The sequence below is a fragment of the Lichenostomus cassidix genome, chromosome Z (assembly GCF_008360975.1).
Source record: "Lichenostomus cassidix isolate B80296 chromosome Z, HeHo_3.0, whole genome shotgun sequence".
Lineage (NCBI taxonomy): Eukaryota > Metazoa > Chordata > Aves > Passeriformes > Meliphagidae > Lichenostomus > Lichenostomus cassidix.
Genome location: NC_139511.1, coordinates 962972 through 988988, shown reverse-complemented (window position 1 = coordinate 988988; position 26017 = coordinate 962972). Strand labels below are relative to the sequence as shown.

The following is a 26017-nucleotide window of genomic DNA, read 5'->3' as shown; positions in this document are numbered from 1 at the left end:
GAAAGCATGGAGGCAGAGGAATCTCGGTGTATCTAATTGCCATCAGTACTCCTTTGCTCCAGATAATTGACTTCTTTTCTCACTGTAACTCTATTTTATTCACTGCTTCTGCTGGAGTTGTGGGGAAATGCCAGAGTTCTCCGTTCCCTGCCCCACTGCAGTGCTCGGTGTGGAACTGTCAAAGACAAGAGTTTTGAATACTGTTGAGCAAGCAATGACATTGGTTTTGGTTTGGCAGCAAAATAAAACTGATAGACTCTGTATTCCCCAACCACACATCATTCCAAGGCCAGTAATGTGCATGTAGAACCTGAAATATCAGCAGTTCATAGGCTCTAATCCATGTGAGGAGTCCTGCACACTGATTGTGTTCAACTCTTGTTTGCATGAATAAAGAAATGGATTTTCCATATGTGATTAATGGTTTCACATGCCTCAGAGTGTGCATGCTGAAATTCAGAAAAAAAAAATAAAGAGTGCTATCTATCCTCTCCTTTTATGACAGATTATAGTGATTTATAACTCCTGGGAAATCCCACGTTAGAACTTTGTTTTCCATAACTCCCAAGAACTTCAGAATGTGGGTTATTTAAGTTACGTTAGTAGCCATTAATTATAAACAGATGACAGATTGTGATGGGAGGTTAGAAAAAGATGTAATTTGTTAAATATGACCTAAAAAAACATCCACTTTGGATGATTAGCAACAACAAATACATGATGTTTCATTAGTTGCAGTATCTCAAATTTTAGGGTGGAAATTCCCAGGAGTGAACTTTACAGACTTCAGAAAACTCAATAGAAATATCAAGTAAAATTTTCTCCAGTTTCAAATTGCTCCATGATAGGCTTGTGAAATTGCAAATAAATTGAAGTTTTATTTTGTTAATTTTGAAGCATTGTAGGCGAGACTTGCAAAGAATCTGTATTATTTGGGCATTATATATGTTACACTTCAAAATTTTTGTTAGCCTCACAAAAGTCAGCTGTTGACAGTAAACTGTGTCAGGTTTTCATCTTTCAAATTATTTAAAATAACATTTCTGTTCATATTCTCACTGAGCAACCAAAAAATTTAACCAAGAAGTTAAACCGTGCCCACAAAGTCTGCTATTGCATTTACAACATCATTTGGGGTTTCTTGGAAATCTGTAGAGAGGAGAGCATTGTGGAGCAGAAACCCACCATTATGGTTATTTATTTTGATAATTACAGTTATTAGAAAAAAAATGTACTGAGTGTCTGTTTCTTGTGAGGCCCTTCCATAAATTGTGTTTTTTCTGGCCTTAGAAGTGAAGTTCAGAAGAGATGGTCTCCCAAAACCATGGGCAGCCTCCTGGGCCACTTCAAGGTGGTTTTGGAAGGAATACTCTTGAAATAATCACAGGCCTGGATTGCCTGACAGGTGTAGCAATTTAAAGTTTGAGATTGGGTCCAGCTGAAGCCCCTGGATCAGCAGCAGCTTTGTTACCACCTTTGGATTATTAATTTCTGGGCAAATACCTGTCAGTGCAGCAAAACCACTGACTGCCTGAACTCTTATGGAAAGCAGAGTGAAATATTCATGCCCTAGGAGGGAGCCTGGATTTTTCCCCCGATTGTACTCCCTAGTAGCTTTATTTTTGTGAGACAGGAAAGGTTCTGTGTGGCTGTGGGAACTGAGCTGCCATGAACACCACATCGATTTCACTCTCTGCATCACTTTCAGCAGAGATTCAAACCACTGTGAGCAGCCCCAGATGCAGCACAAGTCACCAGAATAAACTGTATTTAAATATATTCATATTATCTGTTGAATTTTATAAAAAATCAGTTTCTGGGGTTGTCTTCCATACGTTTCACTATGACCAGCAGCTGTTTCTCCACCACCATCAGAGACCCATCACCACTGCTCCTGTACCAGCAAGAGGGTTCTGTTGTAACTAATCCTCTTGGATTTTGGCTGGTTTTGTGAAGCTTTTTACATTGGGCAATGCCATGCAGAGGCTGACCAACTCCAAATGTATTTTTTGAGTGTCCTGGAGTCAGCAGTCCACGTGGTCACTAGAAAGAGTTGAAACTGGGACCTGAGAGTCTTCTTATTCCTCTCTTCTTATTTGGGTTGTTTGGTAGTTTTTTGTAGCTCTGCTGCTTTATGGAGGCTGAAAGTCCTGTTCCTTCAGAGGAGGATTCTTGAGGTTGCATCTTCTGGAGTTGGGAGTCGAGCAAGCAGACATCTTCCATGTCCCTTTTTCACCAGGTTCTTAATAAAAACATTGCTGCAGGAATATTCTTGAGACAGTCTGTAATTAAAACCCTTGAGAAGCTTCTATGTTATCTGCTCAGGAGTCAGGCTGGTGTTCCTTTCCCTCAGCCAGTTCTCCTGCTGATCCACAACTGACCTGGATCACAGCTTTGCACAGTGCCTCCTAAAGTGAAAAGGAAAAGCTCTGTTTCTGCTTTAAAATGGCAGGATTTAAGCAAGATTTTTGCCATTTTGAATTTATCTCCAGCGATGTTTGGGCAAAACATACTAGACGCTCTTTGGGTTTTGTTTGCTGTTATGCAAACATTTTGGCCTTGGTGCAGCAAATAAATGAAATAAATACAAGCATTGAGGTCCAGACGTGAATCAGGGTAATGTGTATGTTTGAAAGTCCTGGTCAATTAGCCAAAGGCTGACATCAACACTCAGATTCTTCTCATTTTTTTGAGACTTTGCCATTTTCATTTTTTGATTTTCAGTTAGTGTTGGTGGTTTTGGTCTTCCTGTGTGATTTGCCATTTATTGTCATATCTATCTGGAGATTCTATAACTTGGCATATTAGCAAACTCATAGATTATATATGCTTCTTACCATTACTTAGTAATTAGTTTTAAAAATGAGGCTGGTTTGAGTTGTGCTGAATGGTGGCCATGCTTAGTGTGATGTGACAAAGATTTTATCTCTGCTAATAAGGGAAACATGGGTACTGGTATAATTTGGATTTAGAAAAGTGCAGTATACCTTTGGGATAGTCTGGTTTCCATGACAACATTTTCTTTTGTATTTTTTTAGGTTAGAAATGATGGGCAGAAGCTGTTTTATTCAGCAATGGTTAGGTCAGTCTCTGGTTTTCGTTAGTGAAACAAAGCCAAAATACCCAAAATTGCTTGTCTTGTGGCCTCCATGTAACCTGACTGCAGCAGAGAAATAGATTGGAAGGGTCCAGTCCTAGGGGGAATTGGCTAAATATTGGCAATTGTTTTACCTTGATCATCATTCAGCATGGAAACAAATGGATAATCTTTCTTTTTCCAGTTCTGTGCTCCTCTAATCAATCTTTCCAATACAAGGCAAGATCAAGGTGCTTTGAGTGCTGTGGGGCCCTTAAAGCACAGTGAGCCTGGGCTTGTAATTTAAAATATCCTAATGACCCAGACTTTGTTAAACTTATTTTTAATCTTTGGCCTTCTAATATTTTTAATCTTTGCTAATCTACTGTAAATTGTTGTCATATCCTGTGCACACACAGATATTGCAAAAATATAAGGTCCCACAATGAATTTTCCCAAATCCTCCTGACTCCATTGATGTATTTCTCCCCATGGATGTGAAATTCCTACTGTTGTTAATGAGGTTCCCATATATATAAGTTTTTTGTTATATAACTGTAAAATAAATTAAATATAATTATGCAAGTGACCTCATCTGATGAGAGGAGGGTGCTAATTTTTTAAATCCATTCAGAGGTGGAGAACTGATTTGTCATATTTCAGAAGTCTTCCACCTGCTTTAGTTTTGTTATAAATCCATAAATTCTAGAGCTGCAGAAGGTGTTCCCCACCTATGACTCTGCAGACCATCACTGTGCAAGATTTCTTGTGTAAAAAGCAATTTTTTGGGCTGTACCCCTTCTCATTATTAAGGCTCTCCAGATGTTGTCAAGGGTTGTGGGATTTCAATTTCTTTTTTTATTTTTTTAATCTGATCATGGAGGGTGTGAATTGCAGACATGCTTTTAATATTGCTTGTTCAGGTGAGAAAAAAGAGCACCTTTTAGATTTAATAGATTTTCATTGATTTTTATACTTTTCCCATACAGCCATTAGCACAGCACCTTAGCAGAATGTGATAATGTTTTAGCATCAGATGAGACTCTCACGGCAGTTATTTATCAGGGATTCATGTGCTCTCAAATAGTTCTGCAGCCTCTGAGAAATCCAAATAGTAGGTGATAATTAAATCTCATTTTTTTAAATGATCTAAAAATCATGTAATGTTTTCTAATGTTGGTTTTAAGACTTTCTTTGCATAACTTCACGTTCATACCTGTTCAGTTAAAGACTTCAACATATCTTTAAACACTAAATTACATTTAATTATGACAAAAAGGCACTCTTGATAATTTAATAATCATGGGCATGTTTATACTTTTCCTTTGTGTTTTTGCACTTCCAGGGAGTTCTTTCTGCCTTCCTCTCTTTGGAATTGGAGAAGAACTTACTATTTCATCTTTTTTTCAAGCCTATATAAACTTCATACCTCCACAATACTTTCCTGAAAAATATTTTTATTTACCAGCTGGTTTCTTTCCTGTGTGTTTATATCCTCAGAACACATCATACTGTTGAATTGGAGCTTGGCTCAATAGGATTCTTCCTAAAAATAGATTGTTTAGTATTTAATTATTTAAGTTTGAGCCCTGGTCTTCTTGGTAGTCTTCAAAGTTTGAAGTGAGAGGAGTTTCGGTGAATTGCTTTCAAAAAAGAAATACTGAAATACAAGAATCTTTAGGAAGCATCACGAAAAATAATCTTTAACAAAGAGCCTCACTTTGTTTTCAAGCTTGGATTCACAGACTTCTGAGCTGCACAACCAGGCCTGGAATATCTTTGTGAGGCCAACTGATACATCTATTTGATATATTTCTGTTCCGAATGTGGTGGAAAACCATCTCCTTTCAAAACTCTGCTTGGATTGTGCCCGTTACCCAAGGAAGCTCTTTAAGGATTGTTTATTTTACTAGCACTGGCATTTTTACATGCCTCCCCGCCTTTGCATCAGATGAATTTACCTTTTTTCTTGGTTTTTTAGGGTCTTAACACATATTTAATTGGAAATACCTTTTGAAACTAGCAGGATTCATGTACAGTTCTTAATTCCTTTTAAAGTATGTTTATTGTAACTTGAATATTGAGCAAAATAATACAAGACATTGCTAACTGAGATGTGTTTATTCACATTGCACAGAATGAAATACAGGTAATTCATTTGGGCATCACAAAATACTGTTTTACTGTGACACCACCCCAGGATGAGGCTGCTGGGACTGTGGGGTCTGTCACAGGCTGATTAACATTTGTCAAAACTAGAGAAAAGGTTTGCACCAAGAGTTGAACCAAAAGTTTCTCTTAAGACAATGTCAAGTTGTTCCCTGAGCCTTTCTAAAATCATCCCTCAAAACTCTTTAATTTCAGTTACTCAATTGAGTAAAAAGGATCAGATGTTCTCTGCTCCCAGTTTTGCCTGACCTCGGTACCTGTTTGTAAGTCATAAATTAAATAATTTTGGAGTAAGAAGTTCTTCTTCCAACATAACTTAATTTGGAATGAAATTGACTTAAATCCCATTAAGTGAGATTTAGCTGGGACAGATGTAAGCACTGTGGATGGCTGTAAGTGCACTCTCTTCCCTTGCATTCTGGGAAGGTTTTAACTATTCAAGTTGTTCCATTTCTTAGAAAGAACTTTATCCTAGGGGTTCATTTCCCTCTTTGTTACCAGGCAGTAGAAAGGGTCCAGCTGTACTTATTTTATATTTACTCTACCTCTCTCCTCCTGTGTTAGGTAGCAATACTGTAATTACAGGGCTTTTGTTTTTCTCCCTGCTGAATAAAATGAATAATTTCTGTTCATGATACAGGTATGTTTTCTGTGGTATCTCTGATCCCTGGCATTTCTTTGTACGAGAATCAAGTGATGTCCCACCCTTAATGTTTCCTTTCCTGCTGCTGAGGCAAGAGGAAGGAGTTGACAGTTTACACACAAGGTCTCCTGAGTCCCCAGAGAAGTTATATCCTGCTTGATCTGGAATTTCCCTCCCTCCCACCCCACAGCTACAGACTGCTGATTCCTATTAAGATACTTCTCATTGTTATTGCTGCACCAAAGAAACTTATTTATTTAAATGTATAATGTTGATGTGTAAGGTTGTAACTTTTAGGAGCCATTAAATAACAAGGTGACTTTTCAGGGAAGCTTCATTTGCTGGTTTTGAAAATATGTGTCAAGAAAGGCTTTAGTTTTTCTTAGATTATAGTTTTTCCCCCCTTATTTAATTATTTAAATTTCAGATAGCCATTGCTATAAAGTTGAAAAAGTCATCACTTTTAAGTACCAGTGCCTCAAAGTGTTGGATTTAGCTTCAAAACAACCCTGTGCAAAGCCTGTATTAGCTGCAAATATTAGGATTTCTGTTTCAGTGGTATTATTTAAAGTCTTAGCTGCAGCAGTGAAGCACAACTTGACTCAGTTTTTCAGAACTGAGATGTCTTACTTGTGGAAATTCAGTTCAGAAGGCTTCTGCTGTATCACATGGCTGTGCATGTGTGATTTGGTGCTACATGAATGCTGTGCTTTTGCCTTACAAAGCATGAGGTTTGTGCAGGACAGGTGGGTCTCCCCCTGAGGAAAAGCATGACGACAAAATGAACCTCATTTTAAATAAGGGTTAAAATATTTTCAGAGCTCTGATGAAATCACTGTTCAGTGTTTTCCCTCTTCTGAAGCAAAACCGTTGGTGTGCTCAGAAATTCCAAACTCCAAAACTGCCAGCTCTGGAGTTCAGAATATACAATGGGAATGAAAAGTTTCTATCTTTAGGCTTGGTGTGGGAGGCATTCTTTGAATATCCGTATCTTAATTTCAAGGATGTTGAGTACCATCAAGATAAACAGATTTCTGTGCCCAGCACTTTGGGGATCTCCAGGTGAAGGGAAACTTGCTCTTCAGATGGATGTTAGGTGACAGTGTCAGCATGAAAGCCAAAAGCAAAAAACCTTACTGAATTACAAATGGGTTTGAAGCAGTTTTGATTTTTGTTTGTTTTTTTGTTTGGTGTTTGGCGGGGGGGTGTTGTTTTTTGTTTGGTGGGTTTTTTGTTATTTTTGGGTTTGGTGGGGTTTTTTTGGTTGATTTTTTGGTCTTGGGGGTGGTTTAAGGTGGGGGTTGGTTTGGGTCTTTTTTGATTGGTTGGGTTTTTTTTGGTTGTTTTGTCTTGTTTTGTTTTGTTTTGTTAAATTCTGCTGGAGCAATTTTCTCAACAAAAAGCATGACAGGGCATGTGAAAGGCATGATCATATAAGGGTGCAAGAGTAATTATTGCTTCATTATTGGAAGGAAGGAAGAAGTCCTTTCTTTCCAGGGAGGAAAAAATCCCAGAATAAAGTTTTCTTGCTGTCTTTGACCTCACCTTTTAAAATACTCATAGTTTACCTGTACCTAGGGATGCAGATTTTGTGTTTTGGGCTGGGACTGGCAGACTCAGAGCATCATCTGCAGGCCAGATAAAGTGCTGTGCCCGAGGGAATGCCAGAGTTTAAAAATTCCTGTGCTACCTAAAAACCTTTTTGTCTCAGGGGGCTCTTTAGTCCCTTTTGCTGTCTTTGCAACATGTTACCAGAAAAAAAAACCAAAACAAATAAATCAAACCAAAACAGAGAAATTGAACGGGTAGTACCTTCCTGTCTAAATGTAATGTTCACTGGCTTCTAAACGAAGGAAAAGATGGTTGTTGAGTAGTGGAGCAACGATTTGGGGGGTTGTGTGAAGGTTAGATTTTGTTTTTGCTTAGGTGCAGCTGATAAGACGGCTTGTGGGTAAACGTTCAGTGTGTTTACAGCTTGTGCAGTGCCGGACAATGTGCTGATATCAGGAGCCACAGATGCAGAGGGGCTGTGCTGGGAGGAGCTGCGAACTGTTGCATGTTTGGCAGGTGATTAATGACAGGCTCTGTGAGGAGTGTGAGGAAACACAGCTCAGACAGATCGATTTGGGCACAAACTTACGGTATGGAATGTTTTGGATGTGGCAAACATTAAAAAAAAACCCAATTCCTTATTTTGGGGGGAATTTTGGTTCATTTAGGGTTAATTCCTTGCAGAGTTATCCTGCTCTTCTATGGAATGAACACGAGCTGAAATTTAACCCTTCCCTAACATTTAGTTTCGGGGAGGAAGAGACGTGAAAGGTTTTGTGCACATTTTGTGTAGTTTTTATTTTGCTGGGAGGGATTTCTAGTTTGTGTCCAAGAGTTGTGGTGTGCAGGGCTCCAGCTTGGGTAGGGACCCCATGACAAAACCTGGCTGGTGGTGCTGGCATCCCTCCAGCTCATCCTCCTGCTTCCTGGAGAACTCCTCCTCAATAATTTAAACTTGTTTTGTTGTTCACAACTCTCCATACGTATGTTCAGAATCGTGCCCAAAGGCTGCTAGTTTTGGCTGGAAATAATAGGTGTGCTTCTTGAGTAAACAAATTGGAAAGAAAATATTTTGGGTTCTTTTCTTTCCCCCCTCTGTTTTTTGCCTTTTAGGTGTTGTACATGAGTGAGTTTGTCCGCAGTGAGGACCACAGGAATTTAATCAATACAGATTAAATCACACATTTCTGTTGCTCCTAAAGGTAGTGTGGGGACTCGTGTGGTTTGTCTTTAAAAAGCAGGATCCTGCAATTAAACCCCGAGGCTCCACACACCCCGTGTCACGGTGGCTGCTTGCCACATCTCAGTTTCCTCGGGAGACAAAAATCCGAGTGTCTCAGCTCCTGGTGGAAGGAGAATATCCAGCGTGAGACACACTGGAACACCTCACTGTGATTATGAAATGGTCCTGTTGTATCATGTAAGCACAATAAAACAACACGTGTGTTGTAACACCAGGAAGAGGATGTGTGAAGTTAAAACTACATAAGTTACTCTCTTAATTATTTTGTTTTCTATGCCTTTAGGTCTTGTCTGAAATTAAAACTATCTGAATGGCACATAAAATAGTTCTGAGCCATGCTTTACATACAAAAGATGTTACAAAGTACAGAAGTTGGAGAAGCTGTGGCAAGAAATCCTTCTTTTCTCATGAGATTTATCTTTTTGGAGGAGCACTGTGCCCGTGGCAGAGACAGGGTACCAGTAGGGGCACTTTTATTCTCCATTCGTTTTTGCCAGTAAGAGCTGAACTCAAAAATGTGACTTGTTTTTCCAGTATCCTATTAAGTTGCAGCAACTGAAGTGAATCAGAAGAGGCAAAAAGGACTGGTGGATGGAGGAATTGGGAGGAGCCTAAAGAAGGCAAGAAAACAAGAAATTTATTGGACAGAAAAGGAAGTGAGAACTGAATAAACCAAAGCAAAAAAGTGGATTTTCCAAGTGCTGTAGCTGTCACTGTTGGTCGTACTGGGGTGGTCAGAAAACCCCAGCTCATGCAGAATAGTTCTAAACTCACTTATTTTGTGTGTCTGGTGCTCGTTTGCTGGGAAGGTTTGCTCCTGTGAAGATTGGAAACAGGCGCAAAACTTCACTCAGTATTTTTTTTAACCTCACATGGTATTACATTTTTGCAGAGTTGCCCCTTAAATTAATTACTTGATTTTAAAATAAAAACAACATGCCAAGAATGAATTGAGGTCCAAAGTACCTAATGCAGATGAACTACATGGAAAACTTGGTGATTTTGACACAAGTCTTAATACCGACACAAAAATTATTTACCGAAGAAGTTTAAAATAGTTTTAAACTACACACCTGAAATAATGCCGAATGTTGATAGCACAACAGGGTCAGTCACTAAGCTTCCATCAGTTTGGCACTGGGTAGGTAGTTTATTTTTTGGGCACTGGATATTTCCCAGATGGGGAAATCCCTCAGCCTAAAGAGCTCCCAAAACAAACGGAACAATAAAAGCCCAGATTTGGGGTTTTATGGAGAGGCCTCTCAGATCCAGAACAATAAAACCAAAAGAACAGAGCAAGCACATGGAAAACACTCCTTACAAGGAGCTGTTTTCTCTCCTGGCGCGTTCTCCCAGAGGAAGTGATGCAACCACGGCAGATTTTGGGTGGTTTCAGTGCAGAATGGACGAAGCACAGGGGAGGTGGTGCCTTGGGGCAGCTGAGCTGGTATTGCTGGTCCATCCAGAGGTGGAATTCAGCTTTAATCCCAGAGCTGCTCAGCCCCTGGTTGCTCACGCAGGGCCATTCTTTATATTAATGTGCTTCTCCTTTATTCAGGAAGTGTCTAATGGCGTTGGGGGGAGGGGAAACTCATTAGCTTCCTTCCTGAGTAATATAATTTTTATTTCCTGTTGTAGCAGCAGCCTCAGCCAAAAGCAACAGCCTAAAGAGTGCATGGGGGAGGGTTGCCCGTGCTAGACGTTCCCATCTCTGGAGTGAAATGCTGGTTGCAAGGATTTTGAGACCCGTGGGCAGTTTTAAGATGCCCTTTGCGGTCAGATTTTGAACTTTCTGCCCTTTTTTCTTTAATTGTGGGCATGGAGGTGACTCAGAGCTGCACTAATGGGGGCATTTGCATTTGCCTTCCCCATTCCTCCTCCTCCTGAGACCCCTGAAGGTCACCCCAAAAAGCGTCCTGTGGGGTCAGCGCCTGGCCAGGTTTGGGGTTTGGGTTTGTTTCATGTGCCATCTGTGGCACAACTTAAATTGGAAAACACGGAGCAACCTTCCCTTGCCTCCTGTAATTTTGTCTTGGCACTGTAGTGGAGCAAAAACTCTCTTTTTTTTTTCATTTTGAAACCTTGTTCCCCTCTCCAAAATAATCAATACACTCAAAACTTGAGTGTTTGAGGGACACCACAGGAATGGGCACTGGTAGTGGTGAGGGCTGTTGAGGATGAGAAGGATTTAACAATTATACTGAGAAAAGTAATAAAATGCTGTTTGATTTTGGGCTTTTTTTTGGTTTTTGTGGGATATTTGTGGTTGTTTTTTTTCTTTTGTTTTTGTTTATTTTGGGGTTTTTAGGTTTGGTTTAGTTTGGTTTGGTTTGGTTTTTTGGAGTTTTTTTGGTTTTTGGCTTTTTTACTTCATCAAGTGTGACTTTGTCATTGTCATGCTAAAATTGCACACACTGTCATGGGTGTAAAGGAGGATTTTAAAAATAATAGAAAAGCCTGTACAAGTTCATAGCTGTGGCTGATAGCAGTCTGTGATTGTGTTACCTCAACCTGAGAAGTTAAAAATTCTGTCCAAGCTTCATATTATATATATTTAAACTCCAATATTTGTCACCTTTTCACACATTGTACTCTGTTTCGAGCTGGTTTTGAGTCTGAAAATTACAAGTTGTTTCATGCAGCCTGCTCTAGCTAGACTTTAACCAATGTGAAGTAGTTGTGCTAAATGTGAATTTTGCTATATGTACAATAACACAAAGTGTTCTGCAAACACAAGTTCATACAGGAATAGCACCAAACTGGGGCCACTGAGGGAAAAAAATAACCCCTTGGTTGTTCTTCTTCTACACAAACTTTGCACCTTTCTCTTGGATTTTCAGGCTGGAGTGGTAACATTTTAATTATACAACTAATGAAATAGACCTGAGCAGGAATGAAATACTTGATATTTTAAAGAGTTACCAAATAGAGTGTGTAGAGAGTAAGAACAGCCTGTGCTGTGTATGATTTTGATTAGTAAAATATCCATGCGAATAGTAATCACAAGGAATGAGAAAAAAAAGGTGTTTTCTGGAAAACAGACCCTGGAAAGTCCCTTCCATGGAGCGGTACTTGCAGGGAAAATCAGAAGTGTTTTCTGTTCATTTCACATGAAGCTGGAGGCGTGAGGGACATCGAGCACACAGGTGAGCAGCTCTAAGGTAATTGAAGGAAAAAAATTTCCCCATCTCAGGAATCTGCAGTCCCTTTCATCAGCACTTGCTCTGTGCAGACTATTAGGGTAGATGAAGCAGTTAAATGAAGTACCACAATTATCCACTGTTACCTGACACTTAAGGTTTGTCAGCTTTCCTAGGAAACACGAATATCCCTCCCCGGGGACCCTCTGCCTGCAGAAAACTGCTTATTTTTGTGTGATGGGCTGCAGTCCCCAGAGAGTGGAAAGCTCGGAGATGTTTTGAGGGATTGGAAGGCTTAGAAGTGGAAGTGAAGGAGAGGAAATGGTGGGATGGGGGAGCTTAGCATTCTGTGTCTTGGCTGTCGTTTAGACCAATCCCAATAAAAGCCGCATTTTCCTCCTCCTGGAGAATGCGTCTGTTGCAGTTGAGGATGGGGAGAATGCTTCAATTGACTTCAATTCTCATTTTCTGTAGTTCCCAGCCTGTACAGCTCTCATTCTGCTGTGTTTTAACCTGAGCTCAATTCCAGAGACACTGTGGACCAGGGGGTGTTCAGGTGGCGCATGGGTGACTGCTGCTCTCCTTTAGATAATTTTTTTAAATAACAGAGCTAAAATGGATCTGTCTGTACTTTCCCTCTGTAAGCCTCCCCGTGTTAGCTGAGGAGGAAGCCAGTTTTTTATATATAGTGAAATATGGATTATTGCAACCACTAAGTACTCACATTAATCTCTGGTGTTTTAGGCCATCTTGGACATGGTGCTGAGGTAAAGGTGACCCTGACAGGTCTGCACTCCCAGACTCAGTCAGAGACCTTGGGAAGGAAAGCAGGCTTGCTTTTGTTTTGAATCAGTGTTATGTGACCTGATTTATTTATATAAACAATGGGGTTTATACCTGCTTTGCTTTATAACAGTTCCATCCCTGCAAAATGTGCATTTTTAGTGAAGATACATATACACATAATTCTCATTTAAACCCAGTCTGTTTCTATGTGCAATCTGTGCATGTATAAAACTGTTTATGAAGGCAATTTTTCATACCATATTCCTGAGTTTAGCTGATTTCTTTTTTTTTTTTAATGAAGTGCAATGAAGAATTACATGGTGAAGCAGAAGTTTCAGCAATCATTCTTACATCAGCTGAATTTTGAATCTTGTTCCTTGAATAACATAATGTATTTAAAAATACACTGTCAGTGTTGCTGTTTTCCATGTGGGTGACCCAGGAGTCCATGGACCTGCCAGGTGGAATAGCTGTGCATGGGTGAGCATCCCTTCAGTGTCCATGTGGGCACCACCTAAAAACCCAAATAATGAAAAAATAAGAAAAAGAATACCATTTTAAAGGTGTGTTTAAGAGCAGTAGAGGTAGTTAACCCTGAAAGATTCACGGTCTCATTATCACTGCTATGGATTTTCACACCACAGGGTGTAAAATAATTGGTTCCCTGAGGAGGAGCCACCTGAGACAGGTTCACCTGTGCTGCTGTGTGACTTGGGACCAGCGAGTTCAGTCCTGTTTGGAGCCAGGGATTTTCCTTGCAGGGCTGTTTCTCCTTGCCCAAATCCTCAGCCAGCCCTGGTGTGCATGCTGGCACTCACAGGCTTGGATTTCTTGGATCAAATTCCCAAAGAAAGGGAATTAGGTTTTTTTTTTTCAGAAGGACATCCAACCAGCAGGTCCTTGGAGGACTGAGCCCTGCTCTGCCTCTGCTGTCTGTGGAGGATGGATGGATGGATGGATGGATGGATGGATGGATGGATAAATTTCTTGAATTCTGGAACCCCTGGGGTAGGCTGGGGCTTGTGTTGCTTTTTGACTTCTCCCTGTAACTCCTTTATAGGAAATACTCACCAGCATGAAAATGTGAGGTCTCCATAAGCACAGTGCCTAATTCTGGTTTAGCACTTAGAGGTGTTAACTCTCTGCTCAACAAGTTACATTTATCCAAAGATAGATATTCAGGCAACCTGAGAAAAATGAGATACTTCAGAAGCTAGCTTTCCATGAGTTTTAAATTTATCTTATTTTTCTTCAAATGAACATGTTCCTGTTAGGGAATTAAGTATTTATTTATCAGCACCTGCACACACGAGAAATACCACAGGTTTTAATGCAATGACATCCAGTCTAGAGACTCTAAAGTCTGTGTTGTGCTGGGTGTTCTTACATGTTCTTCATTCTTACATGACATGAAGGTCCAGGCAAGAATACCCAAATGAAGAAATTTTCAGGCTCTGGAGAAGCAGAAAAGCATTTTTGTTGTGAAGTAAATTTTGCCATTCAGGTCCCTCTGAAGTAAAATTTAGCTTTTTGTGCATATGACTTTTCCAGTCAGCTACATATGGAGACAAAAATCCATTTTGAATTGTGAGGGGATTACTGAGGGGTTTTTGGTGTATTTTCTTTTCTGAAGTTGTGCATATATTGCCAGCATTGCTGAATCATTCCCAGGCGACCTGAGGATAACCCCAAGCCAGGCTACTTTGCATTTCATAATCAAATTTTAGTCTTTCAGCTCACAGCATATTTGTTCATTTGTTTCATAACTTGGAAAGGACAGAGAGATACAGAAAAACTTTCATCTTAATCATCACTCTATTCCTAAAATGGGAAAGCACTTGACTTGCGTGGAGTGCTGGGCCATGAGAACTGGGATACAATATTCTGGCAATCTTAAAATCTTTGTAAAATAAAATGGGTTTAACAATTAGATTAATTAAATTATGAAAAGACACTGTGCCAGCCACTAAATTGCTAGGGGAAGTCAGGGTACGAGATAGTCTTGTCATACTAGTCCAATTAGCACAATTGTACCAACCATGAATTATCTGTAGAGCATGGAAAAAAATGGAAGAGTGCGTTGGGGAAGGAGGAGGAAAGCATGAGCAACGATCATACAGTGTGTCGTGTCGAGCACAGGGAATATGTGGAATTTAGAAATCCAGCTGGAGACACGGAAGGTGTGGAGGACAGGCAGGGACTGAGCCCGTGATCCTGGAGGGAAATGTGCACAGGATTCGATCGGAGCTGCCTCGGTCTCCAGGGAGTCTGGAGGAGGGCTGTAAGTGTCACTTCTGGAAAAGAAGTCATTTTGTTGAAATATCGCTGCAACTCAGCTCCAGGCTCCAGCAGCAGCGTTTTGTGTCCTCAAGTGCCTTTTGTTATGCAGCTGCTGGGGCTGGTGCAGCTCAGGGTGCTGCCTGGAGCCCCCAGCCTCGCTCTGCACACACACACCTCGCTGCCTCTCACACCAAATGGGCTGCCAGTGTTACTGGAACTTCCATTTTTGAATCTTCGTGGATAACTGGGGAAAGCTGGGTATTCTGCTTTTCAGTGCAGTTCTGTTTTGGGGGGGGTGGGGTGGGTGGGAGTGGGCAGAAATTCAAAAGAATTTTGTAGGTTTGTTTCCATATCTGAAACACAAATTATTTTTGAAGCTTTTTGTAAGTGAACAGTCCACTGTTAGCTATGTATAATACTGATTTTATTAACTTCCAGGCAATAATTAAAGTTTTTTTTAAATAACTTTTCTTTATAACCATAATTTTGAGAAAATCTTGTCTGGAAGTTATGTTCTAAATAATCCAAGGAGCAGCAGCTGAGAGAAAGGATGGAAATGCTGTCTTTTGACAAGAACTTGAAGTCCTTTTATTCACTGATAACAAAGCTTTCTGCAAAATTAATTTCTGTTCCAACCCAGTAGCCAGTTTTCAGCACTGCAGTGCAATTTCTCTGTCTCAGCTAAGCAGGATGAAACCCCCAGGTTGGGCACTGGGATACAAACTGTGGTCAGACTTTGAGTATGGGGAAGCTTTGCTGGAGTGAGGTTGGCTTGGGGGTAGGATTATTCCTTGGGCAAGAAGGATGGGTGGAGTCCCAGAGGGCACCTCCTCCTCCTTCTTCTTCTTCTTCTTCTTCTTCTTCTTCTTCTTCTTCTTCTTCTTCTCCTTCTCCTTCTCCTTCTCCTTCTCCTTCTCCTTCTCCTTCTCCTTCTCCTTCTTCATCATCATCATCATCATCATCATCATCATCACCACAACCAGGTGTGCTCTTCCCCAAGTGACCAGGTGTGCTGGTACAACCCTTTCTGTGTTTCCAAGAAAAACATTAAATATGATTTTTTTTTAATCTGCATTGATTACATTTGCATCGTTATTATTATTGTTGTTGTTTATTACTCATAAGTAAGATGGAATAAAGAGAAATAAAATGCCAGAGTCCAGGTGAAACCACAGGGAGCTGGAAGTGGAGGAAAACTGGGAAGGCACAAGGAATGACCTTCCACAGTTACACTTCTCAGACTTGTGCCGTCATGTGAATGCTTTCCTGTTATACAACAGAAATTAAGCAGTTTAGACGAATATATATCAGTGGAGCAATGCCAGGATTTAATTAGGTCTCATGATCCAGATCTTTCAAATTACCTGCCTCTTCCAGTTTGATGAATCCACCTTTTTTGGGCATGACCTTCCAATCTGTGTTGAGTAAACCAAGGCTGCTCAGTCTGGGGGTTTTGGCTTCTTTGTGTACAGCCAAGTGTTCAAAGACTTTGTAAAAGGCACAGGCAATTAATTAAAGTGTTGGGGTTTTTTTTATTTTTTTATTTTATTGTTCAGAAATGAGTAGTTTTATGTTCTGTCTTGGAGAAGATCAGAAGATTGCAGGTGTTTAATCAATATAGTTCCTTTAATACTTCTTTATTTTGTATGGGTAAAAATAGTGAAGGTCTGTTAGAGGAACGAGCTGAGGTCTTAGAAACACTTGAAAAGTTACAAGTTGAAGTATTTACAAAGGGAAATTTGATATGTTTTTACAGTATTGGCTGCAGTATGTCTGGCACTTCAAAGCTATCAATGACTAGAAATAAAAAATGTGGTAAATGTGACTGGAAATAGTAACCATCCATCATTTGTCTTTCCAGAAAAAAAAATCAAAACAAACAGAAAAAATCCCCAACAACTACACTTAAATTCCTTACTTCCCATGATGTCCTAAAGTCATGTACTGCATATTTATCCTCTGTGGAAAGGAAAGGAAAGGAAAGGAAAGGAAAGGAAAGGAAAGGAAAGGAAAGGAAAGGAAAGGAAAGGAAAGGAAAGGAAAGGAAAGGACAGGACAGGACAGGACAGGACAGGACAGGACAGGACAGGACAGGAAAGGAAAGGAAAGGAAAGGAAAGGAAAGGAAAGGAAAGGAAAGGAAAGGAAAGGAAAGGAAAGGAAAGGAAAGGAAAGGAAAGGAAAAAGGAAAGGAAAAGGGAAAGGGAAAGGAAAGGAAGAAGAAACAGCAGCTGTTTAAATTTTGACATTTTCTGCTTTTCCTTCTGACTGTGCTGCTCTCACCAGCATTTCAAACGCGGTTGAGGTTTTCCTTCATTGTCCTTCACATTCCGCATTCGCTGCTCAGTTTCTGTAATTAACCCAGCACCAGTGTATACAGAAATAACCTGAGATGTTGATCATTCCTGCTCCTGTTCTGGTTCAGCTGATTGTGTTTGTGCCACCCATGGCAGAATACCTTTGTCTGCAGACTGCATGTTTTGGTTGCTGATGTGAATATATGAAAATTGTATATTCTTAAATGAGAGGAGTAGATTTAGGGCTGATGTGGAGGAGGGTGGGTGATCAAGGAATTGGGTGTCCAACACTTTTATTTGTAGGGTCCAACTCCTCCTATCCATCATCCACTAGATTTCATCATTTGCCATCAGTGAGACTTCTGAAAAACCAAGCTCTCCCTTGAGGGGACAAATTTAGTAACATGTGGTAAACTGCTTACTTTGGATAAAACTAAGGAAGTCTTACTCTAAGAAAAATACCTGAAGTAAAACATCTTGGTGAAAGAAAGAGCCAGATGAGGATTTTATACAGTCAAGTAATTTCTTTTCTGCATTCTTTGGTTTCCAATGAAATTTTTTATAAGCTTCCCTCATCAGCCACTTCTTGGGATGGCCTCAAAAAATGAGCCTTGCAGGTTTATCTCTGGATTTTTGTAATTCATCTAGTGTACCAGTGAAATAGCTATTTTTTAAAATTCTATTTACTTTGTGATTTCTTTGTTATAAAATCCATCCTTAAACCATACCTAGTTTTACTTGTTACTATAATAATCTATTTTTGCTTTACCAAGAGTAGCTTGGGTAGAGAAGCAATGACCACAATAGCTTCCACTCAAGTACACAGTTTTAATTAATAATTATAAATTATTATAAATTCGGTAGTAAAAATTCATTATTTTTGCTATAAAAGCAAATACAGTTTTCCATTCTTAAGGAGATAAAATACTGTACAAAGAGTTTATACCATCTAAATTTTCCTATTTCATCTTTTTATGAAACGCAGGGAAAGCAAATTGCAAATATTTAAAATGTCAAACTAATGGAAGTATAAATGATGAACAACTTGTAAGGCATGCAAAAGGAGGCCATGGTTTGCTATGGGACTGTGGAAAATGAATGAATAATTCATCAGGATAGACTAAATAAGAATATTTCCATGCAGCAGTTGCAGGTTTGTTTATTGATCTACCTGGTAGAAGTTCTTCAAAGATTCATTATTTAGCACAAGCTAGAAAATGTAGTATACCCAAAACACTGAAAAAGCTTTACCTCTGGTTTTGGGACTTCATTGCCCATCAGGGAAGAAAATCCCAAACAAACATGAAAACAGAAAAAAACCCCAGTGCATTGCATAAGGAAGGCTAGAAACGAAGGTTTCTGTAACACATGAGAGAGGTTGTTGCAGGATGTCTGGAGCTGCAGGAGTCTTCCAATCATGGAATGGTGTCAGTGACACTGCCCTGCTGCCCTGTGTCACCTCCCCTCCCTCACACATGGCAGGGCAGGGCAGAGGGGCTTTGGCACGAGTGGCTGTGACCTGGCAGTGCCATCGAGCCACTGATGAACCTGGAAAAACTAAACCCAGCGCATCCAGCGCCTCCCTGGTGATTCCTGGTGCTTCACCAGGGAACAGAGCTGGGTTCCCCTGCTGTCAGTGCCTGGTGGGGTTCAGAAACAGGGGAAAAACCCCATCTCTGTGAGGCAATTATGAGAACGGTATTTTTAGGTGTATTTCTTACAAAGCCATTTTAGGACGGTAAATGGCTAACATTTATAACTTTAATCCTTTTCTCCCTCCATTTTGGAATAATCATAGTTTCCCTGTCTCTAAACTGATTTTGCCATTTCATTTTTTAAAAGCAATTTCAAAGTGGGAAAGAGCAGGAACTGTTAGCAGCAGGTGCCTGTATCCCTAAACCCCATCATTGCTGGTGCCCCTTGGATGGGCTGCTCCTCCTCGGTCAGCAGCTGCAGCTCAGGCTCTGTGGGGCATTTGGAGATGCTCAGGCTGTTCACATCATCGAGTTTCTCCCTCAGTGGTGCTGCTGTTGTCATCCTTCATCCACAGAACTGTACCTGCAGAAGTGCATCCAGCATGCTCCAGTCAAACTGTGCCTGTCATGGCTTTAGTGGACATCAGTGCTTAAAGAGCTTGTGTTTTCCTGTAGAAAACCCCAAACAACAGCAAACCAGCAGCTTTTTCAGCTGTCTTCCTTCAGAAATGGAGATGAAATTGAAAGAATTGTTTGATGGGAGGGGCAGTGGCTGGCAGAGCACCACCTTTCTTGGCCACAGCGTCCCAGGCTGCTCTGGCTAATTCGTGGTGCCCTCTGCCTACACCTTTTTTGGTTGTGATTCCAAAGTGTTTGCTGCATCCAGCTCACCTGGCTGGCTTTCCCTGTCAGCTGCACTTCTACAGTGTTTTAGCACTGATCCTTGCATAGATAATACCCTTTATTTCAGGGAGTTTAGTGAATCAAAGCCTTGCCCTCATTTTGAAAGCCAGCACTTTTTGCAGACTTTGTATTTCAGTGATACATTCCTGACTTTTCCAAAGAACACTCAGCTTGGATGCTAAATATGTTACTGCTAGTTGTTCAGGACTTTGATTCTAAAACACAGCTTAAGCCACTGAAGAAATCTGTGGTGATTAACTGAATATTTCCTTTCTGCTTGGTTGAAAAAGGTCAGCTCTCCTTTGTGCCAGTTTTCAGATCTTTCCAGCATTATTCTTTCCTTTCCTAGGTATCATGCCAAACACCTGGAAATGCAATTTCCAGATCTGCATCTTTTGGGTATGGAGTGTGAGTGCACAATAAATAGAGTGATAATTTAATACCAGGCTGTGTGTTCTACAGGGCAGGCATTGGCAGGTCATTAGTAACCTGCCAGTGGCTCTGGTGCATTCTGTGTGCTCCAGGACTTTCACACAAGATTTGGAGCATTTATAGGTGATTCAGCCTCATGCCCTACAGAAACACATTGCAGGAAGGAAGAGTGCTAGAAATTAAAAGTAATTGAGGTTCCAACATATAACAACAGAAGCAGTTTGGCTTCCCTTTTCTGTGACAATCTCCTGCGTGTAAATTGCCAGGAGCAATATTCTTTACTCGCTTATTCCAGCTGAAGGATTTGCAAAGGTAACTAATTTCATCCTCTGATTCACTCCTTAGAAATCCCTTTTTTCTTTTCCCTTCCAAAAACATAACCTGAATTCTTCTAATTTGTCATGGTGGTTATTTTTGGGGTTGGTAAAATCTTGAGCATTACCAGCAGAATCATGAGCAACCCTTCTCATACCGTTTATAACACAGCCCTGTTTTGAAGCTTCTTGTTGTTCTGGAAGAGTATTACAGGATGCTGAAATTATCTTTAAAGTGCTTGGAAATTGCTGATAAAATGCCTAAATTATTTTCTTTATGCGGTGTGTATATCCTTGTGCATGTGTGAGACTGTTCATACACGTAAGACAAGAGGAAGTGTGCAAGTTGCATTCACATCGGTGCATGTAGAGACACTCAGATGTAACATTTTAAAAAATACAGTCAGGATTTGTCTAATTGACCTCTGCAATCTCTGGCACCTTTCCCATCAACATACATTTGGTATTTCAACAAATCATGGTACTTGTATAGACAAAAGGCTTAACAATTTTAAATTACCTTCAGGTGAAAGAATGGCATAATGACATATCCAGAGAATTACTTTTTTGCACTTTGGTCAGGTTTGGGGTTTTTTGGGGGGGGTTTAATGCCTACCATGCAATGACAAAGGTTTATTCTCCCTTTGTTCTTTTCAGAGTGCTGCAGCAGCTCCCAGCCCAGTGCTAGGAAACATTCCCCCAGGAGATGGCATGCCAGTAGGTCCAGTACCACCGGGGTTTTTTCAGGTATTCAGAAAAAATTATGATTACAGGAATTTTAGGATAGAAAATCCTCTGTAATACTGTTTGCAAGTCTGTAGCAAAGGTCCTGTTCTGAACTGTGTCTCACTATGTGGTGCAATATTTGAGAGTTTATTTTTAAACAGAAGTGGACAGGTGGGAAGCAAGGGACCTGACTGACGAGTATTTAATGTATGAAATAGTACAGCACAGAACAAGAAACGGTGCCAGTTTTTTAGCAGAGATTGAAAATGCTTGAGTATAATATTAAAATAATTTTTTATGATAAAATACATCACATTGCATGGAAATTTTAAAGAGAGAACGTTGTTGGTTGTGTGTAGCTGTGTGCTAAAGCCAGGGGGCAGATTTTGGAGCTCTGTGGGAATTCAGCCTGGGCAGTGGAGAATGTCCTGCACACTGAAGATCTCAGTTCCCCTGCCTAAAAAGTGAAGTCAGGCATTTAGACACCAGCAACAATTCTAAATGGAGCCAAACACCCATTTTTGAGCACTTTGGGCAGTAAAGCACAGGATATGGTGATGGAAGAAGTGACATCCTTTAGTGCAAGCCCAGCTGGTATTTGTGACCCAGGCTGGGCTGCTCCTGGGCTGGGTTTGCATCTCCTCCTCACCAAAACTCCGTTGTTTATCTCCACACTGGCAAACTGGGGCTTGATTTATAATACATGAATGAAAAGATACTTGGAAGCAAAATGGAAAATATCTGGCTGCTGCCAGTCACAAAATTCTCGGGAGCTGGCAGAACTCATTAATTAATTTATTTCTGCTTTTACTGCTTTGAACAGCTGGTTAGATAGACTTTTTTACACTTAATTTTTAGATTATATCAATATTTCACTTTTTTTTTTTTTTTTTTTTTTTTACTTCAGCCTCCCACTGCAGTTGTGATGTCAGAGAAATGAACTTTTTCTGTTATTGTCTGTGATGACAATTAGGAGGGGGAAGGGGCACAGATAGGACAAGCGTGTGAAATACAGAGGAGAGAGTAACTATTTTAAAGGTTTTTCAGAAGGAGGATGTGGGAGTTTTGTTTTTAGAAGCGTGAAAAGACTTCTAGCCACTCCAGATCTTTGAAGATGTTAAAAAGAAAAGCTGATAGAAAGTTGAGTGTGGGTAAAATCTCATTGTATACCAGTGCCTGGCTTGAGTCTGACTTGAAGCCACAACATCATCCTGCTCTTTTTGCAAGGCCTGGGAGTGAAAAGGAGCATTTTCCAAGAGATTATTAATTCTTGCTGTAGTTGTGTGTTAAGAACATCTGTAAGTGTGTAACTCAGGTGTGGCAGTGGGTGCCTGGATGGGGTTGGAGCGATCCCAGCCAGGATTCAGTGTGTTCCATCCCAAGAGGGCTGAGGTGTGTGAGGTTCTGAGGGCACACAGCCCTGGTGCTGCAGTGGCTGCTGCCAGGCAGCTCTTGGTGCCAGGCTCAGAAACCTCCACCAGAGCTGAGTCTCACCAAGGTCAGTTCAGCCGAGGACAAGAAAATGTGTTGGCAGACAGAGCCTGTGTGTATGAAACTTGAAAATGGAGGGACATCATCTGCTGCTGTAAAACAGATGAAATCTCAGGCAGGAAAGGGAAACTCATGGTGAAAACCTCCTCCTTCCCTCATGGGTGCTGCTGTTGTCCTTGTAGACCTTTATCTGTTCCTCCATCCTCTCCTGCAATTCCTCTGATCCCAGAGTGAAACAAACCACAGAGATGAGGTTGATCTGTCTTGGTGTGAGAGCTGGCAAACTTCAGCCTTGTGCTGCAGCAGTGTGGAGCTGAGAGCTGCCTGTCCCTGCTGGATTGTAGCACAAACAGTTTGTTCTGCAGGACTCAGACCACATGGCCACAGCAGCACAAAGGTGCTTTGGTCCGTATTTAGTGCACTGAGACTTCGCTCCACGAAAGCCTCGTAACATTTTAATTTCTTTAGCCTGAAATTTATTGGGAAGGTCACCCTGAAATGATAAGGGTGCCTGTTGTCGTTTTCAGGAGTAGTTTGGGTTGGGCTAAGCTGAAGCTGCTGACAGCCACTGCCTGCCAGCTCTGCTTGGAGAGCTCAGGGGTCACAGATGATTTAAAGTAATTTCTTTCCTCTTGGTTTTGCACTGAAACTGTGTTTTGGGTGGGCACTGAGCTCTAACAGGGACATAAGCAAAGTGGGGTCAGTGCTGCTGCAGTGAGTTCCTATCACAGAGCAGGAGAACATCAGTCCAGTCCACATCCACACCCTTTTGGTTGGCAATGCTGACCTCTAACATGATTTTTGAGAGACTTATTTTTTATAAAAGAAAAAAAATGTATTTCATTTTTATAAAATAAGGCAGTCTGCTAGTATAGCACATGGAGGTAGAGAAATACAGAATTATGGTTTCTCAGACAGTATGTGGTAAAACTCTGCTCTCTGTAAAATGAGGTTTTGTAATACAGGTAGACCACTAGCACTGATGTTAATTATCAACCTGTGACATTTCATGCCTGGGCCACAGAGACAGAGGTTCTGAAGCCAGCAGCTGAATTTGTCTTGTATCTCTCTGAACTTGTACTTTAATACTTCAGTCCAGTTGAGGGATGATGGTCACTGCAGTGCTGACAGTCCAGAAGAATGGCACAGTGCAGGGACAGTGGTGGAGTTGTACACAGCTATTGTCATCAAATAAATGAGGTTTTGGGGTTTTGTTTGTGTTTTGTTGGGGTTTTTTAAGAGAAATAGTTTGCAGTGTCAAAAGTGACATTTGAAAAGTCAATGTTTATGTCGAATTCGGGTGTGCCTCAGTTTCCTCCACTGGTGTGTTTCTGTTTTAATGTAACTTTACATTCATAGGCACATACTTTTTGTCCTCATCTTCTCTCAGTCTGAGCAACAGTAAGACTCTGGAAGTAACTTGGTGTGGTACAGAAACTGAACCTGCTCTTGGTTCATGAGCAGCAGCACTTGAGCCTGTGGGACACAATGGTTCTGCCATGCAAGACTCTTTAACTCCAAATAGGAGAACCCAAACAGCTGCTTTGGGCCACAGAAGTCATGAAACCATATTAGATGGCTTGAAATTATTTTATACATATCTGAAATGCTCATCTTGCTCCAGCCCAGGTCTGGAAATACATCATCCTTTTCCAGTTTTCCCGTATATAGCATCCTGGACATGGAGCTCAGGTGTGAGAAAGGCACTTATCTGTGTAAGAATAAAATAAGGTCATTTGGGACAGTTTCCATGTAATTTTTTTGACATTTTTAGTCCAGGTCATTTGTTAGTTTCTTCGTATGGCCAGTCATGGATATCAGCATGACCTGCTCCTCGTCCCTGGCTCTGGAGCTGTTTCTGACCCTGGCCCAGTAACTGAGCAAGATTGTAATAAGTAATTACCTTTGGGTATAATGTCAGTGGGTGTACATAATGCCAGCAGCCACAGCTGTACACAAGGCTCTTACAAACTCATTTACAGTGAGTTTAATCTTCCAATTGTGATCAAAGAGGTTCAGGTCATAGAGTTCAGAGACTGTCAGGTTTCCACATCCAGGTGGAACTGCTGCTCTTCAGGTGCTGAGGTCCATTTCTATCCCTCTCAACACTGATGTTTTAAGTCAGCTAAACAATCTGAGAGATGTTATATTTGTATTTTTGCAGATGGCTTATTTGATCCTTGTGGGTAATGTTAGTTAGCAAACAAGCAGAGGCCAGAGGGAAATTCGGGAGCGTGTGTTCACTGAGGTGTTTGGAGTTTTTAAACAGAATGTGAACTGTTGCTTTCGCAGGATTTTATTTGCCTATTAGTTAAATTTCCATTTTTAGCACCCCTAAATGCCGAGTTTAAAACAGAGCAGTGTTGAATGGTTTGGAAGGACCATAAATCCCCTCTTGTTCCACGCCCAGCCGTGGGCAGGGAGAGCTTCCACTGCCTCTCCAAGGTACTGACAGCCAGCAGTGCCCAGAGCCTGACCCTGCCTGCTGCCCCTTGCACTGCAATTAGCACAAACACTTGTGTGTATGTTTAATTAAGCCCTAGTTGTGCTCAGCTCCTGTGTTCCATGGCTGACCAAAGGTTTGGCTGTCTGCAGCTGTGTGAGGAACGTGACTGGCTTTAAAGACACTCACCTGAGAGACCCTGCTGAGAGTTACAGGGGAAGCAGTTCCTTTAGAATTGACAGTTCACTTGTTTAATTTGGTAATTTTGTTAAAAGTCAAATTCTAACACTTGTCTGTACCTTTTCACACATAAGTGAAGCGCCCTTTCTTTTAAACGCGTTACTTTTTTCAGCACATTTGTTAAAATCTCTTTAACTTACCACTAAACATTATTTCCGTGGTGCCTGTGTTTTCTAAAGGGCTTTTCAAGTGGTTGGCTTCGTTCACCAGCTTCAGATCACCAGATAAACTTGGAATGGCATGGGAGAGAAGTGTCGACACCATGTTTGAAATACAAATGTTACATATTCCTCTTATATAAAGGGGGGAAAAAAAAAGCCCAGACCAAACCCAGCCCTGCAAAGTACTGTGAGCCTGTCTTGCCATCTAGTGGCAGCTGCTCCAGCTCATTTCAGCTAAATCCATATTATTCTAAAGTATTATTTTTAGCCTTGTTTGCCATAGTAGAGCTGACCTAATGCTTCAGGAGAGCATCATTACAGTAAGGCACATGAGAAGAAAGGACTTTATTTTCCTGCGTAGCATTACTATTTGAGATAGATGGATAGATAGATAAGTATAGATAGATAGATATAGATATATAGATATATAGATATACAGATATAGACATAGATATAGATATAGATATACAGATACAGATACAGATTTGTATATATATAAAAATATAAGTACATATAAACATTTGTTGTATACGAATATATAACGAATATATGTAGATATATAACATATAAAAATAAATATAAATCAAAGTTTATCACGTAGATAGTAGAATAAGCGAAGTCAGGTAATTAAAAATTAGTGACGTAAAT

The 26017-nt window shown here is 40.6% G+C and overlaps 1 protein-coding gene across 4 annotated transcripts in view; it reads left to right on the top strand.

Annotated features, from left to right (window-relative positions):
- The window catches only part of SSBP2 (single stranded DNA binding protein 2), a 131932-nt gene that overhangs the window by 65823 nt on the left and 40092 nt on the right, over positions 1-26017 (top strand). For 2 of the 4 annotated variants that reach the window (XM_085042866.1, XM_085042867.1), the window contains exon 5: positions 20966-21055. The exons of the other annotated variants lie outside the window; for them this stretch is intronic. In XM_085042866.1, the coding sequence (XP_084898992.1) occupies positions 20966-21055 (90 nt within the window). The remainder of the gene's footprint in view (positions 1-20965; positions 21056-26017) is intronic. 4 annotated transcript variants of the gene reach the window in all.